At 45.2% G+C, this 19,845-nt stretch overlaps 1 protein-coding gene across 1 annotated transcript in view; it reads left to right on the forward strand.

Moving 5' to 3' along the window:
- Window positions 1-3,072: 3,072 nt before the first annotated feature.
- The window catches only part of CILK1 (ciliogenesis associated kinase 1), a 45,015-nt gene continuing 28,242 nt past the window's right edge, over window positions 3,073-19,845 (forward strand). The window contains exons 1-2 of the mRNA XM_052649004.1: window positions 3,073-3,119; window positions 19,146-19,418. Coding sequence (XP_052504964.1) covers window positions 19,318-19,418 — 101 coding nt within the window. The 5' untranslated portion in view covers window positions 3,073-3,119; window positions 19,146-19,317. The remainder of the gene's footprint in view (window positions 3,120-19,145; window positions 19,419-19,845) is intronic.

Consider the following 19,845-nt stretch of genomic DNA (forward strand, 5'->3'; position numbering starts at 1 on the left):
CTAAGTCGCTTCAGTCGTGTCCGACTCTATGCGACCCCATAGACGGCAGCCCAGCATGCTCCCCCGTCCCTGGGATTCTCCAGGCAATAAGACTGGAGTGGGTTGCCATTTCCTTCTCCAATGCGTGAAAGTGAAGTCGCTCAGTCGTGTCCGACTCTTAGCGACCCCATGGATTGTAACCCATCAGGCTCCTCCATCCATGGGATTTTCCAGGCAAGAGTACTGGAGTGGGGTGCTCAAACTTCGAGTTAAGACCCTCAGGCAAGCGGTCCTAAGGCATCGAATTGGGTGTTCGGGATGGTCGCTACATGGTTCTCGGCGACAGTGGCTAGAATCCCAATCCAGAACTGCAAGGAAACAGTGGAATTCCGCTATCGTAAGGCTGTCATAATTACTAAGCTTCTCAAAAACACGGTTCTGGAGGTTGAGAAAAAGAGGCGCTCAGGAAAAAAGCAGGAGAGAAAACTTAGCCCCCACCCCTCGCAACGCACGTCGCACTGCAAACCCCATCATGCAAGGCGAGGAGGACGCCGGGGCTCTACAGTCCCGATAGACTGAGGCGACGGCTCCCGTGGCACACTGGGGTTTGTAGTCAGCCGTTCCACGTAGAGCGCCTGTAGTCACACGCTATTCTGGCTCCGCCTCTTAAAGCCCAAACAGGGGATTTCACTTCCGCAGAAGGCATTCCGGTTTGGCCGGCGGTATATTACTTTCCAACACTTGACATTGTTTTAAATACTGACTTTGGCATGCTATGTGTAAACCTAGCCTTGGAGCGTCTTACCTTCTTTCAGCGAATATTTATGGAGTTTCTGAGGTGTCTACTAGGTGTGGGTTACTAGCAGTCACCAGGTTTCCAAGACCCTACTCGTGATGGCACGAATTCACAAGTTTAAATCTCTTATCCGTTATTTTATTCTGTTTATTTAGATCTTAGTAATGCAGTACATTTTTCTGCAGAAAAACAGAGGCAAAAGAAAGTGAGGGGTGCAGAATGGTGAGCTACATTATGGAAGCCCCAACTACTATCTTTTAATATTAGGATCCATCGTTCTGCTGGGTATGTTTTCATTTGCCTAAGTCAGCTACCTGTAAAAAGTACATTCTTACTTAAGGGAGTCTAAAAATTTACCAGTTTGTAGTTTTTAAAGGAGACTCTAGGGCTTAGGTCTTTTAATGATGATTTTCCACCCCATGACCTCTTCTAAATCATATTTTGAAATTAAAATGGGAGAAAGACTAGATGTAGTCAAGAAGTAGAAGGAAATGCTATATGTGATTCATGAATACAAAAGATCGGTTTTGCAAATGAGGAATGGGATATTGAAATATTTTCAGAACTAGTCTATTTCATTAAACTGAAGGCTCATGACATTATTTCTATTATTCTAGTAAATAATAAAGTTTAATAAAATAATTAGTATTTGTAACAATAAATTGAGCATCTACTTTATTAAAATGCTGTTGTTATCTTAACATTTTAGATAAGTATCCACTCTATCCACTGGACCTTTTTACAGGGTTGTATTATTTCATCATATTATGTAATACTCACATGGTTATAATTTTCCCTAGGCTAGGACTACTGACCTAAGCCACTTACTAGCCCAGTGGACCCTTGTTAAAGGTAAATCAGGACAGTCCATTTGCCAATTGCTTGATCAACTGAGTTTGACTAAAACTGATCATTTTAAATACTTCAAAAATCACTTTTCATAGGGATGCTTATATGATTTGTTAGGCTGCCTCCTGTCTCCATATCTTTTCATTGATAATGACTTTCAGTTCTCATTTGCCATATGTTTTGGGTGTTATGTAGGTAAACATGAGTGTAGATAAATGTTATACAACTGCCAAGTGGACAGATGACCCTTTCCCATTTGGGACAGGAAGTCTAAGGAAGCTTAGCAGTCTTGTATCTTGTTTCTTCAACAGAAGCAAGAGAAAAGAGGGATTTGGGCCTTTTGCACAGATTCTTTTTGGAAATAATTTTTTCAGTTCTTAGAATTTAAAAACAAAGTGAGAGAAAACTGATATGAGCTGGGAGATCTAAACTCAGAGAAAGGATTACTGCTTTATTAATTTAAATTGTGTTACTTAGGGCAGTGCGTTTCTCCTGATCTGGGGAGAGGACCCAGCAATCTGTTTTCACAAGCTCTTGGGGGTGATTCTGATGCCTCCAGTTAAAAGTGTGAGACCCCTTGGCTTGGGGCAATTATGTGAATTTAAATCGAGGACCTCAAAGCAATTTCTTTTTTCAAAGTGGTTCAGAGCCAGTCTTCACAGGGATGATTTGCCTTTGCAATATAACTAACGACACAAGTGATGGCGTTTAAGCAGTGTTAAATTTCAAATAACTAGTTACACTCTGAGACCAATCTGTAGAGCGTTACCTAGTGTGTTTTCCACCTGAGTAACAATCCAGTTTTCCAAACTAAAGTTGCTCACAACATAAAAACTCTTGAAGTTCCAATGGATGCTAACACGCAGTCTGGTTTTTATTTTAAATATTTTTTATTATGGTTAAGTATGGTGCCATTTGCCATCTTTAACCACGTTTCGGTGGCATTACAGATATGTTTTTTAAAGCCAGGAAAGCGTGTCCACCATGATCATCTGTAATGGGATGTCCGAACGTGCATCCTCGGCCTGCATCTCTCCATCCTGATGCCCTAGGCGGCCGTGTGGAGCTGGAGAGCTCCTCGGCGGTGGGCGGGACACAGGGCCCCTGGGCTACCGCGGGCCCGGGTGGAGAGCGGAGCGCGCGGCTCGGCGCCCCAGGCGGTCCGGCCGCGGTGCAGGGACGCGCGGGGCCAGCGAGGGGAGCTGCAGGGTAACTTTTCCCAGGGAAAGCGACCGGTCGTCCCCACCACAAGCCTCTCAGCCTTTTGTTTGTTTTCCTGCCGGAGGCTGGAGAGCGGCCGGATCCCCGCTGCTCACCATGCGCCGGGCGGCCCGCGCCCCTCGCCGGCGCCCCCGGGCGTCCCTGCGCGGACCCCTCGGCCCGTCCTAGCGGGGGTCGCCCTGACAGGCTTCAGCTCCCCGGCCGGCCCCGCGCCTGCCCCTCCGAGGAACCGCGCTCCCCGCAGGGGCGGGCCCTCGCCTGTGCCGCGGCGCCGGTAAGTGGGGTCGGGGATGAGGGGCTTCCGCCGGGTGACCTGTCACTGGGGTGAGGGACCCGAGCCGCGAGGGTCCCCACCCCACCCCCTGCGGTGGCCCCACGAGGGAATGGAGGGCGAGAGGGAGGCTCTCGGGTTGTAGTTTTTCTCCGCGGTCCTGTGGGTCTCTCCTTCTTGGTAGAAAAACTCCCATTTCCTCCGAGTCTGGAAGATTTTGCTGGGTGTTTACCTTTTAGCGTTAAAGGAGGGGAAAGATCCCGGCCGGATTTGAAGCCCCTTTAGTAGAAGGTGGAGGGACTTGCTTTTGGAATTTACCCGACTAGGCCTATGGCTGTCCCGCAAGGGGTCTGAGCAAATCTTCACATATTTCTGTGCAACCATTTTTCACTGGGTTTCTTTCTGCTCTGATTTCTTTCTTACTAATCTGAGTAGATGTTTATGAGAGAGATGTTGAAGGATTTTTCAGAACCGCCGTTTCTTTTGTAATGCACCTTTTAAAGTTTGACAGTAGCATTGAGGGCTTTTACTTTTAAATAAAAAAGTAGCTGAATGCCTTATTTTTCGGAAAAGAGTATTCGTTTCCACTTATAACTAAATAAAGAACTGCTCTTGCTGAAGCTGGATTATAGAGAGAAAATATCACCCTGAATTTTGCATCCAGGGCTAGATTTCTCTAAGGTATTGGCACTTGTGTTTTTTATTTTAGCCTGGAGCACTTTTTGTACAGTTTGATAGCTATAGTTTTCATTTCTCACATTTTCCAGTGAGTGGGTTTTCAGGATGTGCCTCCAAAGTGAATTGTACTATTGCCGAATATAAAATTAAACCGAGTTTTAAATTTGTGTAGTTAACATATAAATTATTAAGAAGAATTTGTGCCTGAACCATATGTTAGCTGTGCTAGAAGTTAATGTATTCATAAATATGCACATTTGAAATAGTTTCTGAACAAAGCACTGCAATTTGGTAAAGAATTTGGCCTTCCTGTCTGTTTGAGAACAAGTAATTGTGGGTGTAGAAATAAGAGCCGTGTTGGGATTCTTTATTTAAAATAATATACCACTGCTTGCTCCCTAAGGTCCAGCCCTCTACAGTGACCCTGCCTGTCCATTTTGCCTTGTCCCCTTCTCCAAAGTTAAAACTAGTGGCAGAGCAGGAATGGGCAGCCACATTTCTAAGTGAGACCAATTTAATTTCAGATGATGGAAGGATATGTTGGAGGGTTGGTGGAGCCTGTCTGAGTGGGCAGAGGTCTGTCCTAGTCAAGGGAACTCAATATTTAGTCACAGAGAAATGATTTTTCTCACTGAGACTTCTTACCTATAGACTGTGTGTAAAGAAGCTAAAAAAAACCAGCCTTTGGGGGTTTTATTTGTTGACTATTTCACATCATCAAAGCTCTTTTTTCTATTCCCGTTGTTTTCTTCTAGTTGTGTTTTGAGGTTCCTAGTAATGGTGGAAATCCTGTCAGTCTTGAACATTTGGAATTATCTTTAGCCATCTTTTCCTTCATTTCCTTCATCCTATCAATGAGTCATCAAGACCTTTGACCTGTGGTTTATATAGAACCCTTCCTCCATATTCTAATCCAGAGCCTCACCCTTCCTCCCCAGCAGATGGAGGCAGCCTCCCTAGCTGGCTCAGTAAAGTAAAAGTAAGAGTCACTTGACTCTTTGCAACCCCATGGACCATGGAATTTTCCAGGCCAGAATACTGGAGTGGGTAGCCTTTCCCTTCTCCGCAGGATCTTCCCAACCCAGGGATTGAACCCAGGTCTCCCACATTGCAGGCAGTGGAGCCACAAGGGAAGCCCAGCTCTTAGTAAGTCCTCATTAAATGTTTGCTGAGTGAGTGGATGGATAGGTGGGTGGATGGATAAATGAGTGAATGAATCAATGAATGAATGAGACACACCACCCCCATTCTGGTCTCTTCAGCTTCTTGTCCATCTAGTCTCTTAAAACTATCACTTCCTCATGTCTCTTCTTGCCTTGCAACCCTCAGGTTCTCTCCCTTCTCAACAATCCCAAGTCTAAAATAATTTGCCTGATTTTTTGAACCCTTTCATAACCAGGCCTCACCCTTCCCATCTAAGTGATTTTCAGGTCAGCATACATCTTTGCACTCTGTGGGCACAGTCTTCTTACTGGCCTGTTCTACTAAAGGCAGCCAGGGTGGTCCCTGCTCAGATCACTAACCTAGAAACCCCCACACTTCTCCCCTCTCTCCTGTGCAAATCTTACCCTTCTTTGGGGAAAGAACCTAAGTCCTCACTTCTTTTATAACATCTTCTCTGTTCATTTCTCTAGCAAATTTCCAGATGTTTGTTTGTTAGGCCTTCGTTATTTTGACTGTATTGATCTCTAATTGATTTAGGTTATTTTAAGCCTCTTTAGGGTTAGTTTTAGTTTAGTCACTCCATCGTGTCCGACTCTTTGCGACCCCATGGACTGTAGCCTATCAGGCTCCTCCGTCCATGGGATTTTCCAGGCAAGAATACTGGAGTGGGTTGCCATTTCTTTCTCCAGAGGATCTTCCCGACCCAGGGATCGAATCCAGGTCTCCCATGTAGGCAGATGCTTTACCATCTGAGCCACCAGGAAAGTCTCGTTAGGGTTGGAGTGGTATTTTTCTGCATGGTAAGGTGGGGTTGTGGGCTTTGAACTCAAGCAAAATTGAGATTGGGGCTCATCCTCTGTACTCATGTGGCCTTATGGATTCTTCAAGTATTGGGTTGGATGTTCATGCTCAATTGCTAAGTTGTGTTGGACTCTGTGTCTCCATGGGCTGTAGCCCTCCAGGCTCCCCTGTTCCTGGGATTTTCCTGGCAAGAATACAGGAGCAGGTTGCCATTTCCTCCTCCAGGGGATCTTTTGGACACAGGGATCAAACCCGGGTCTCCTGCATCTCCTGCTTTGGCAGGCAGATTCTTTATCACTGAGCTACCTGGGAAGCCAGTCGTCGTATGTAAGATAGGGGAGATGCCTCCCCATCTGGCTGCAGTGTGGAGATGGTCTAGGTATCTGAACAGTGCCTGGAACACACCTGACAAAAAATCTGCTCATCCCTCCACAGTGACTCGAAGAGCCCTGAACAGGTAGCAGGTATTTGGTAGATGTTTATCGACTGACTTGGAGTCAAGTCATGGCTCGGCTTGGAGGCCTAGATGATGACAACCATGTAGAATCCTTAGTAAGTGTTATCCTGCCCTTACTTAAAATGGCTTGAGCTTAGGTTATTCCTGGCTACAGCTCTGTTTCTGGGATCTGCTGCTGTTTTTCCATGTGAACCTTGCCAGGAACAAGGACTCCTTTAAATTTTTTTCTTCTTTTTCACTGCTTCTTTGCAGCAAGCTCCTCCATTTCATTTTGCAGGATCTTGCTGAGTTGGAGTTGTACATAGCGTTTCTGTCTTTCTGATCGTGGGGGTATGTGTGAGTGTGTGTATTTATGGAAGGGCGAGTTGCCTAGCGGTTTCTGGGCAGGATTTTGGGCAAAGTGACCTTTCTGTGCATGTTGATCTGTCAGCCTGTGGATAGGGTCTTACTTAACCATAAATTGTTTCATCAGCTCTCTTGGATGACCATGGCCTTCTGAGAAAGGCCTGTAACTAGAGCATCAGAAACCTCCTATCTGGGGACCTCAGTGCTTGTGGTTTCTGTGGGTGACTGGGAAAATTTACAAACAGAGATGTGTGCCAGGTGACTTACACAGTGTAACTGGGTCCTAGACTGACTGTGCTTACCTTGAAACAGTTTTAACATCTTTATGTGTACAGAGTGTTTGAGAAAATTACCTGGTGAAAACAATTTACTGAAGCAAATCAATTTCAGGGGCAAATTACATTGAAATGCGAAGTGTTATGGCAGGTAGAAATCAGAAACAGCTTTACCGGTAGCCAAGAAGTAGAAGTTGCAGCAGAGAGTCCTTTCGAGATGGTAACCAAGGCTGATGAAAAATTCACACTCACTGTCTCTGCTCTTTGTGAGGTGCTGTCCAATGCTAGGAAAATTCTGCTGCTTACTAGAACCCAAGGGAAATTCTCAGTCCAAGCAGAGAGCTTCCTTTCTTGATTCCTTGAAAGAAAACAAGCATCCTTGCGCATTAAGTACCTGGCTCACTATGCTTTGAAAGTTGAAACTTTCATAGAAAGGGTGCCTGGGTTTGAACTCATGTGTGCAGCTGGCTTCAGATCCTGGGAGCGCTGACTTGTGAAGCCAACTCAGAGTTTGAAAAAAAACACATCTTTGGGGAGCTGTCACTTTTTTTGTATGTCATTTCAGGGTTAGTAGCCTTCCTAACTGGAGAAGGCAATGGCAACCCACTCCAGTACTCTTGCCTGGAAAATCCCATGGACAGAGGAGTCTGGAAGGCTGCAGTCCATGGGGTCACTGAGGATCGGACACGACTGAGCGACTTCACTTTCACTTTTCACTTTCATGTATTGGAAAAGGAAATGGCAACCCACTCCAGTATTCTTGCCTGGAGAATCCCAAGGACGGGGGAGCCTGGTTGGCTGCCGTCTATGGGGTCACACAGAGTTGGACACTACTGAATTGACTTTTCAGCAGTAGCAGCAGCAGCCTTCCTATCGGAGAAGGCAATGGCAACCCACTCCAGTACTCTTCCTTGGGAAATCCCATGGATGGAGGACCCTGGTAGGCCTCAGTCCATGGAGCTGCACAGAGTCAGACATGACTGACGTGACTTAGCAGCAGCAGCAGCCTTCCTATACTTTTTACAAAAGAGGAAGTAGGCATTTTTAATCGCCTATGGAAACAGTGTCCAGGTGTCCTCCTGGACACCCTTTGCTTTGAAAGTGAATTTATTAATGATCGATTTAACTCACAAGAGTGAGGAAAAAGTAAGCCATATATACATACATATTACCTTGGCTGTTAGAAAGCACATGTTTTCCTAAATTGTTGTGAAACTTTTGAGAAGGATTCATAATTTTTATGCCCTGGTCTCTACAGAGCTGTTCAGTTTTGCAAATTATATATGAGGGATGGCAGCAGAAGTGGGGTTGATGGTATAGGAAAATTGTGTTAAGTCACTTCAGTCGTGTCCAACTCTTTGAGAGCCAGCTTTTCGAGACTCTTATGGACTGTAGCCCACCAGGCTCCTCTGTCCATAGGATTCTCCAGGCAAGAATACTGGAGTGGGTTGCCATTTCCTCCTCCAGGGGAATCTTCCTGACCCGGGGATTGAACCCGCATCTCTTACGTCTCCTGCAGGGGCTGGAGGGTTCTTTACCACTGTGACCTGTGCTTGGTCAGTCATTGTGTCCGACTCTTTGCGACCCCATGGATTGTACCCCTCAAGGTTCCTCTGTCTATGGGGATTTTCCAGGCAAGAATACTGGAGTGGGTTGCCATGCTGTCCTCCAGGGCATCTTCCCAACCCAAGGATCAAACCAGGTCTCCCACATTGCAGGCAGATTCTTTACCATCTGAGCCACCAGGGAAACCACTAGCGCCCCCAAATTTACAACAGTCAGAATGACCCTTTACAAACCCGCAAGTTACTCACTCATTCATTAATCCATTCAACACATCTTTATTATGAGTACCTATTCAGGCCAACTGGATGCCAGGTATCTATTTGGGTGCTAGGAATACAGTTGTGAAAGGAACAAAACCTCTGCCCTTAGGGAGCTTATATTCCCAAGATACACACAGTCTAAATATGTAACCCTGTGACTCAGGGGTAAACGCGGGTTATGCAGAAAAGGGTCAAGTGCCTCTGCCTCCTTGCAGGGTTTCCCTGTGTTTAAAGGGTCCGCACACCATGTCCTGCCTGCCGCCTGTTTTTGAAAACAGACTTGTGCTGGATGCAGCCATGCCCATTGGTTTGCGTGTCACCTGTGATGGCTTTTGTGCTACAGCAGAGGACTTGTGACAGAGACATGTCACCCTCACAGCCCAACGTGTTTACTGGCCCTTCACAGAAAACATTTGCAGACCACTGCTCTGTTTTATTTTTATGTTAAGCGTTTTCTTCCTTAACACGTGTCATTGATTTGTTTTGTTATTATGCATGATTGTGAAGCATCTTAATGTTGCATGAGCTCTGCTATGATTTAAACGTGCTGTGATATTTGAGTATAGCTTGAATATGAGACATGTTATGACTCCCTCCCTCATCTTCACCTCAACCTCTCTTGCCCACCCTTAGAACAGAGGGTGGTCAACACGTGAGCAGCTAAGGCCCAGACCACGACTACCACCTCCATGAAGCTGGGAGACTGTCACCCGGGCTCATACACAATTTCCCATTAGTCAGGGGCAAGTTATTCTTCCTCTGGGTCTTCAATATTTCCTTTCTCTTTGGTTCTTCACAGCCCACAACCTACATAGAATGAAGGTTCCTGTTGTTGTTCAGTTGCTAAGTCATGTCCGACTCTTTGCAACCCTATGGACTGCATCACACCAAGCTCCTTTTTCTTTCACTGTCTTCCAGAGTTTGCTTAGTTTCATGTCCATTGAGTAGGTGATGCCAAACAACCATCCCATCCTCTGTCGCCCTCTTCTCCTTTTGCCTTCAATCTTTCCCAGCATCAGGGTCTTTTCCAATGAGTTGACTCTTTGCATCCAGTGGCCAAAGTATTGGAGCTTCTACGGGTCCTAATCTAGAAAGAATCCACAAGCAGTGGAAGACTTTCCTTTGGGATCAAGGCATCTGGCCCTTTACAGGAGAAGTGATAGAAGGTTCTAGAACTTTCTCCTGGGACCCAAGACCTGGTGTGTGAGTTCTTCTCTCAGGAGCTCAGGTTGAAGGAGGAAAGGGAGGTCAGGGTATGAAACAGCCTCTGTGGAACAGCAGAGGGCAACCCAGGTAACGGTTTTCTTCTTCCATCCTTCCAGCTAAAGGCAGTGCGTGCATGGTTGGGCACTCAATCGTGTCTGACTTCTGCAACCTCATGGACTGTAGCCCACAAAGCTTCTCTGGCCATGGGATATTTCCAGGCAAGAATACTGGAGCAGGTTCCCATTTCCTTCTCCAGGGGATCTTCCCAACCCAGAGATCGAACCCACATCTCCTGCACTGTAGGTGGATTCTTTACCACTGAGCCACCAGGGAGGCTCAAGACAGTACCCGGAAGCATCTCTGATATGCTCCTTGGCACAGAAATGGGACAGCAAGACCCACTTTTGGCCTTGTAGCTGCTGCCCCCAGTGCAGAAAAAAGCACTAGTCCAAGAGGCAAAATACCCAAAGGACATTTTTGCTGAAATATATATGAGGAGCAGAATTAGGTCCCAGGGGGAAAAAAAAGAAATAGATGTACTACTTTTAGTACCTTTTTAAAAGAAATGTAACAGTATTAACTTTACTCTTGTAAAGTTAGGACTCGTGTGAACCTAGACTTCATGCCACTTGAGGTAAAACGGAACTCAGAGGTTCCAGGAGGAGGGCCCTTGAGTTATTTTGCACATGATCCAGTTTTCCTGTGAGGACAGGTGAAAGCAGTGGCATCTTTTCAGTGGAAAACAATCAAGGCTCAGAGAGAAAAGCATGCCATACAAGTCTGAATGGGGGAAGAGGGGCTGGTAAACTGCAATTTCCAGAGATGCCCACTTGTGCACACAATTTGTTGCCTCCTATCTTTAAAAAATGAGTAATTGTGTCATTTACTCAGTGGTTCTCAAGTTTTCAAAAATAAAGAGTGGACCACCCTGTGTCCAGACGGTGTCCCAGGCTGGGGATGAGCAGGGCACCCGGCATGCACTGCTGGCCATGAGCAGATGGAGTGTCCCTCTGAGGATGGAACCGGGGGTGAGGGGCAATTGGGACAGACTGCAGGGAGGTTTCCCCAAAGTCACCTAGCCCCCAAATCCATAGCATTCATTTCAAAGTTTGACTGGAACCCTTTGAAATCAAAATATAGCTGTATCACTCTGTGAGTTGGGTACAGCCTAGCCCAGAGGCCACAGGCCTGACCTGACTACCCTGCAGGGACTTTGCTGTGACTCTCTGTGACCCAGTAATTCCAGCACTGTGATGGGAGGTCTCAGGCAGCCTGCCTACTTTAATCTTTCTGCTGCTGCTAAGTCGCTTCAGTCGTGTCCGACTCTGTGTGACCCCATAGACGGCCACTCACCAGGCTCCCCCATCCCTGGGATTCTCCAAGCAAGAATACTGGAGTGGGTTGCCATTTCCTTCTCCAATGCATGAAAGTGAAAAGCGAAAGTGAAGTCACTCAGTCGTGCCCGACTCTTTGCGACCTGAAGGACTGCAGCCCACCAGGCTCCTTCACTCATGGGATTCTCCAGGCAAGAGCACTGGAGTGGGTTGCCATTGCCTTCTCCAATCTTTCTGCAGTATTTACTATGCTCCTGTCTCAGAACTTCAGAACATTTCTGCTCAGGGCAGACCCTCTGGTTGCCATGACTTTGCACATGAAGAAATAGAAGCACTGTGTTTTGAGGTACTTATCAAGGGTGGTATAAGACATACCTAGCAACAACTGAAATTCATATTCTGACCATTCAAACCATGAGAACCTGCTGGTGAAAGCAAATCAGGAGGTGTGAGAACAGAGATGAAGGAAGTATGGTGAGTGTCTGGGGTGGGGTTGTGTGTTACTGACCACTGAGGACGTGGGGGACAGGGTGCTGTGACCTCTCGTGGAGCTGTTGGCTGTGTCTGTGTGGGCTGGGACAGGAGGCCCTGAGGAGGTGATGTAAACAGTCCACCTGCGATGCAGAAGACTCAGTAGACGTGGGTTTGATCCCTGGGTCGGGAAGATCCTCTGGAGGAGGAAATGGCAATCCACTGCAGCATTCTTGCCTGGAGAATCCCATGGACAGAGGACCCTGGCAGGCTACAGTCCATGGGGTCGCAAAGAGTCAGACATAACTGAGCTACTGAGCACAAACATCTCAAAGTTCATTCACGTCGTAGCATATGACAGGAGTCTCAGGACTCGGAGGGGGAGAAGGAGTAGATTCGGAGCTTTGGGGTCTGTCTGAGGCAGTGGGACTCTTGTCCCGCTCTGGACGGGAGATGACATGGGTTTCCTCTGGGGAATCATCTGCCCTTCGCTAGCTTTTTGTGTGTGTGATTGGAAAAGTGGAAATGTCGATCCTTTTTTTTTCCCCCTAGTCAAGTGCTAGCTTGATTCCTGACCCAGAGAGTCATAGGACCACAGAGCATTAGAGCAGGAAACAACCTCACTTCATCAAGTCTCTCTTCCTAACTTCACGGAAATTAACCCGAGAACCGAGAGATGCTCTGAGGCACAGGGGGTCTGAGCCAAGTGGAAACTGGAACTCAGTCCCTCTTTGTCCACAATCAGTCACTTCTGCTATAAGCAGTGGGTGCTGGCAAGATCCCCGCTGGGTCCGCCGAAGCTTGATTGTAGAATGAGGCCAACTGGAGCATGGCCACATCAGTGCTTTCCGTATTTGAACTTTGAGCTACAAAGTGCTCCTTTTAATTCCTCTCGTTTTCAGATCTTCAAAAGATTTCATGACCTTTGGATCTTTTGCAATCGCTCCCTTGAGTTTGGTGCAGTCGGCCTGGGTTCCTGTCTCAATGCCATCGCTGATTAGTTGCATAACCTTGAACAAGTAGCTGTGTCTCCGGTTCCTTATCTGTAAAATAGGGCAATAATAATAGTACCTACCTGGCACCATTGTGAGGACTGAATAATATATAAAAGCACTTATCATACTACTGTGTATATAGTAAGTTCTAGAATTATCATTACCAACCTTTTGGCTTATTTGTAGATGTGATTAAATTATTTGAGATGGGGAGATAAGCCTCGGTTGTCTGAGTGGGTGAGTGTGTGTGCTTAGTTGCTTCAGTCATGTCCGACTCTTTGCGACCCTATGGACTGTAGCCCGCCAGGCTCCTCTGACTGTGGGATTCTCCAGGCAAAAATACTGTGGAGCGGGTTGCCAAGCCCTCCTCCAGGGGACCTTCCTGACCCAGGGATCGAACCCGCCTCTCCTGTGTCTCCTGCACTGGCAGGCAGATTCGTTACCACTGAGCCACCGAAGAAGCCCTATCAGAGTGAGCCCTGAATGCAAACACTAGTCTTCGTAAGTGGAGAGGGCAATGGCGCCCCACTCCAGTGCTCTTGTCTGGAAAATCCCAGGGATGGAGGACCTGTCAGGCTGCAGTCCATGGGATTCGCTGAGGGTTGGACACAACTGAGCGACTTCACTTTCACTTTTCACTTTCATGCATTGGAGAAGGAAATGGCACCCCACTCCAGTGTTCTTGCCTGGAGAATCCCATGGGCGGAGGACCTGTCAGGCTGCAGCCCATGGGATTCGCTGAGGGTCGGACACAACTGAGCGACTTCACTTTCACTTTTCACTTTCATGCATTGGAGAAGGAAATGGCACCCCACTCCAGTATTCTTGCCTGGAGAATCCCAGGGACAGGGGAGCCTGGTGGGCTGCCATCTATGGGGTCGCACAGAGTCAGACATGACTGGGGTGACTCAGCAGCAGCAGCAGTCTTCATAAGAGAGAAGCAGAGGGAGATTTGACACAGAGAGTGAAGGTAGTGTGGCCACAGAGGCAGGGATTGGGGTGATGTGGCCGTGCGCTGAGGAGCACCGGCAGCCGCCAGTTGCTGGAAGAGACAACGAATGAATTCCTCCTTGAGCCTCTGGAGAAAGTTCCAATACCTTGACCTCAGTCCAGTGATCATGGTTGCAGGCTTTGGCCTCCAGAAACGTGAGAGAATACATTTCTGATGTTTTAAGTCACCAAATTTATGGTAATTTGTGAACAGCCGCTGTGGGAAACTAATATCATTGGTAAGGAAAATTTTTAAAAATTGGTTTTTGTCAGTCATGCAAGGATCAGTAACTGACATGTCCTTGACAAAAGAAATGAGCCATTATTTAGAAATCAGTGGCCTTGTGCCTTCCTTGAGGTTCCTGGCCAGTGGTCCACACGGTGACTTCTTCCTTGTGCAGCTGTAGCACCGTGGTTGTCTCCACCCCGCCAGGAACTTACCCCAGCTGCCGTGCCCCTGTCACTGTACGCGTTCCACAGGAATGCTTTCATTTGTCCTTGATGGAATACCTGATGGTGGCTTCAGCACCAAGACTTGATTAGGTCATAGAACAAGGAATGTAAAGCAGATGTTTTCAGGGATCATGCAGCAGCCCAGTGGTGTCGTCCAGGACTCAGCTTCTTTCTTTGCATCCATCCTCAGCAGTTGGGATTCTCATCTTGAGAGCTGGCATTTCATCGTCACCAGAAGACTGTCTCAGCTCTAAACATCACAGCTTTATACAACCATGTTCAAGGCAGAAACACAGGGCAACCTCTTAGTCAACTGTCTCTGCTGCTGCTGCTGCTTAGTCACTTCAGTCGTGTCCAACTCTGTGCGACCCCGTGGACTGTAACCCGCCAGGCTCCTCTGTCCATCGAGATTCTCCAGGCAAGAATACTGGAGTGGGTTGCCATGCCCTCCTCCAGGGGATCTTCCTGACCCAGGGATCAAACCCAGTTCTAAAGCAGATTCTTTACCGCTGAGCCACCAGGGAAGCCCCAGCTGTGTCTATCAGGGAGTAGATTCCCCCTCAGAAGACTTTCTCTTCCCTCACCAGCTCACTTTTCCCTTCCCATCGTCCCACTCCTAAACAGCATTCAGTAGCAAGTAGAATTGCTTGGCTTGGCTTCGACTGATCCTAGTTCATGCCTTGAGGCTGTAGTAGGTGGCTGCCATCCCTGATTATACTGAATCTTGAATAAAATCAGAGCTCTATAAATTAAGCAGCAAGAGGAGCATGGCTGTCGGGTGTTGGCATCTCATACGGTCCTTCTTTCTCCTAGAGTGTTGTCCATCACCCTGTTGCTTTCCCAGAGCGGCAGTGAGTTTTTATCGTTTCCTTTTAGAGCATAACGTGAGTCATTACATTCAGGCCACCACAAAAATGATGAACAACTGAGCAATACTGATCTCAAATGTCATTAACCACTTCTTGCTAGGTTATGTTCAGAATTGACTGTGGTCAAGTGATACTTTTTGTCTAATGTTAAGTTGCATAATGCCACTTCTTTTTTTTTTTAGGATAGGAAATAATTTACTAGAGCATAGACAACTCAGATAGCTGTCATGGTTCTGTCCTCTGGATTCATATATAATGCAACTAATCCTTCTCTCCAGTACCCCTCTGTATACTTGAAATAATCAGCATGGCTGCCTAAGTCTCCTTTTCTTCTGTATTCTGTTGTTTTTCCAGCTACTCTTCTTATGCTTTCACTTAGACCTTTAGTATGTTCTTTAATATCTTTCTTGAAGTTTGTCACCCAGAGTTGAACAGTAATTCAGGTGTATGTTGAGACTGTCACATGTCCCTTATTCTGGACCCACGGCTGCCATGTTGCAAAACTCCAGTGGACACCATTCATGTAGTGCTCTATGATACCCCAGGTTTTGCAATATATTAGCCTTGTCTGAATGCTGTCCTCCTAAGAACTCCAGTAATACACTATCTTTGGGGGAAAAAAATAGAACAGCCTAAGAGCATCTCCAGTGAGAGGTTTTGTGCACACTTCAAATTCAACACCATAGAAAATAGATCCCATAGTATCTCCTACTCTAACTTTCATCCTGTCCAGTACCTTTGTTCAGACCTTCCACATAGTTCACCTAACTATTGCAGTACTCTCAAACTTGTCTGTCTGCCTCAAGTCTCTCTATTCTAACATCAGTTTGAATAGTCAAGGGGGGATCTTCCTCATGTGATTTCCCTGCTTAAAAACCCCCAGAGAGTTCCCCTGTGCAGGGTAAAGACCAAATTCCTGCATGACAAATACACCTTTTCACAACTAGACCCCACTCAAAGTAGCCTGCATTTCCTTACTGCCCTCCGTGGCTTTTATGCCCTAGCCTTGTACTTCACAGTTGGGTTGCACATTGGAATCCCCTGGAGGGCTTTCTAAACTACCAGAACTCAGCCCCTACCCTTGACCTTCCCTTAGAAATGGGACTTGGGCATCAATATCTGTTAAAAATTTCCCAAGTGATTCTACAGTTTACACAGGGTAGGAACGACTAGGCATTTGCCGCCTTGTGAGCATACTAACCTTTGGCAGAGTTTTTTTTTTTTCCATCTGTAATTCCTTTCTCTCTCTTCTGTATAATAAAACTTCCCTCATTCTTCAAACCTCAATACTGCTTTTGCTCTGAAGGGTTGTCAGGTCTCTCCCTCCTCCCAAGAATTGGCTGCTCTCTCTACTGCGGGCTCACAGTGTTTCCGGCAACTTCCACGTACGTGACAGTTGTGAGTCATTTAAAGGAAGGACCTTCCCTTATCCATAATGTACCCTAGAAGCCTTGCATAGTGCTTGACATCTCGGTATGAATAAAATTAGACTCTGTCAACCTGACTTCAGTGCCCGAAGAGACTCTAGTCGGATCCATTTTACAACAGTATGTGATTACTTGAAATAAAATTAAAAAGCAACTGCTATGGTGTGTTGAGGGTCAAACCTTGCCAGAGTAATTGAGTTTTGTTCTATGATAATGTGACTGATGGTAGCAAGGAGGAATCATAGGGGAACTGTATACTGAATGAATGACCCACTCTATCATGATTTTGATAAAGCTCTCAATTTTTTCCAGAGCTTTCTCAATGGTAATCTAGGAAGACATTTTCCCAATTATACAATTTTAGTCGATGAGGAAGTAACTATCAAAGAAAGGCTTCTATGATTAATAATATATATGAATTATTATAGTATAATGCCCATTGTCCCCCCACCCCCCAAAAAAGGGAAAGCCCACATGCTACTGGAATGTAGATCGTTATTAAATTTTGGTCACCATAGTTCATCAAGGAGATGGAAAAATGTGTGAGGATTCAGAGATGGATGCCAAAGATAATTAAAGGAGTGCAAAAATGGGTCCTATGAGGAAAGGTTGTGTAATTACAGCAAGAGGAGGTTGAGAGGTACACATCTGATTACTAATTTGATGATCATACACATTTTCATGACAGTTTTTTTTTTATGTCCACAAAAAATGCAGCATGAAGAAATTGGAATAGTCAAGTTTAAGTTGGACATTAAGAAGAATATTCTAACTAACTGGATTACTAAATGCAAATCTGATCATATTATTTTCTTGTTAAAAAAATGGTTTCCCACTGTTCTCGGTCAAAGGCTACTTTAAAAAAAAAAAGCATGTAATTTGTTAGTTAGCTGATTTGTGACAGATCAAAGTTCCAGTGATTTTTTTTTTTAAGGAAGATGACATACAACAATGGTTTGGGAATTTTAATTTGGAAAATGAAATTATGAATAATGCGAAAACCATATTGTCATATCAAAAATGTTGTCTAGTCTCTAAGTCATATCTGACTCTTTGTGACCCCGTGGACTGTAGCCTGCCAGTCAGGCAACAGTACTGGAGCGGGTTGCCATTCCCTTCTCCAGTGGATCTTCCCAACCCAGGGACTGAACTAGAATCTCGTGTGTCTCCTGCTTTGACAGGCAGACTCTTTACCCCTGAGCCACCTGGGAAACCCCATATAAAAAATAGATGGAGATAAATATAAACAAGAAGGAAAAATACAGAGCCCCAAATTGCTTATGTTGTGGCCCAAATGCTGTTTCTATGTTGAGACACAGCTTGAATCCAAAATAGTCCATAGTGCACTAATCATGACGAGGAGAAGCCATGACGTATGATGTGTTCTGTCTTACGAACAAGTTCATATTAGGTTTTATTAAGTAAATCTACATTAAAATATTTTAGGCCAAAAAAATGCTTAAGATACATATTATCTTTTTAAAGATTTCATTCCTCTACCATTTTGAGAATTTTTTTCAACTTTTAGTCTATAATAATTCAAACATACTACACAGTTGCTGGAACAATACAAAGAATACCTAGACACCTTTTCCCTGATTCACCTTAAGTGATATCATACAGTCTTTATCTTTCTTGGACTTATTTCACCTGATTTTATGTCCCCTGTTTCTCCCCAAACATTCATCGACCAATATTTGCATCCATCTGCGAATCTTGTCTATAACAAATTGTGAATTTCTTAATTCCCTCTTTCCTTCTACATTTATTGATTGGAATTCTTTTGGAAGGAGAAGTTGCATTGACTGGATTTAGTTGCAGAATGTCACGTACTTCTAACCATTCTTTTCTGATCTTTTGAATTTTCAGATTATTAGTTTGACAGATGTATTTTTAATGCCTTTAGTACTCTTAAAGTATTTACATTTTATTATTAAAGACATTGCAATCACTTAAGTTATGTACTACATTTTCTTCATTATAGGCAGACTGAATGACACTTAGTTTTATAAATGAACAAATCAATGACTTATCTTTTTAAAAAAACACAAATGAATGACTTTAAAAGAGACACACCCAGCATGCAGGCCTTAAAAAAATTACTAGTTCTTTGTTCAGCTTCCGAATGTCTAGTAATAAAAATATTAAAATACTATCTTTGCCTAGCCACAAACAGTTCATGGAGCACATGTAAGTTCTATATCAGGAGAACCTTAATTTAAGCATTTCTTGGCTTTTGTGTGTTTACATTGTTAATTGTAGCTGAATTACACAGAACACAGCATATTTAGCATGGAGTTTTGTAGATCAGCAATTTCCATCGGCTGTAGTTACCATGTAGTGTTTGCTTACAGTGGTTAGTCAGCAGAAAGATATTAAATTGCAGCTGATTAATTTCTGAGTCAGTGGTGAAATCACTTTCCAAGAATTCTATTTCTTGTTTTATAAAAAGTTAGAAAAGAGCATTATTTAGACCAGAAGTGGACAAACTTTTTTTTGTAAAGGGCATAGTAATACGTCCCTTAGGCTTTGTGGACTATACAATCCATGTCACATGCTACTTGGCTGTGCAGCATGAAAACAGCTGCCAGTAATATGCAGTGGGCATGACTGTGTGCCAATAAAACTTTATTTACAAATAACGGATGGTGAGCTGGGGGGTTACAGCCGGTTCCTGATTTAGACAGACTCAGAAATGTCCATTAACGTTTATCCTTGTCTCTTATCATTCTCTACAGGCAGAAGACTCATCTTGGAAAATATGTATTTGGAAGATAGTCACGTTCTATTGAATACCTTGTGCTGGTGCTGCCATAGAAAAATCTGGTTACACTCTGGGGAGGTCGGCTGCGGCTGCAGGACTGATCCACCTTGGCCCTGAGATGAGTGTCCGGCCTGAGCGGGCACACCATGAATAGATACACAACCATCAAGCAACTCGGGGATGGAACCTATGGTTCCGTCCTGCTGGGAAGAAGCATCGAGTCTGGGGAACTGATTGCTATTAAAAAGTGAGTTTTATCCTTCATGCTCGAGGTTCTTACCCCAGATGTCTGTTCTTAGATTCCCTGCTCCCTGCCCTGGTTTCCTGGAATTAACTTCCCAGTAAACTCCCTGCATCCAAGTCCTTGCCTCAGACTGTGCTTTCAAAGAACCCAAACTAGGAGCTTTTAATCTCTTCCTATCAGTTGTAGGATCAAACCCCCAGTTTTACAAATCTGCCCTTCCCTATTTTCCTTGGTGCATCTCCTCCCACTAACCACTTTGTCTGCTTCATCGCAGCCACTCTGGCCTTTGGCTTCTTGAACTCAGCAGATCCCTTTCTGCCCTGTGCCTTCCTATGCAACTCCCTACCCCATGCACCAACTGGGCCAAATTCCCCTGATGCTTCAGGTCTTGGTTTAATACCGCTTCCCTGGACAACTGTTCCCTGATACC

Source organism: Budorcas taxicolor, chromosome 11, assembly GCF_023091745.1.
Source record: "Budorcas taxicolor isolate Tak-1 chromosome 11, Takin1.1, whole genome shotgun sequence".
NCBI lineage: Eukaryota > Metazoa > Chordata > Mammalia > Artiodactyla > Bovidae > Budorcas > Budorcas taxicolor.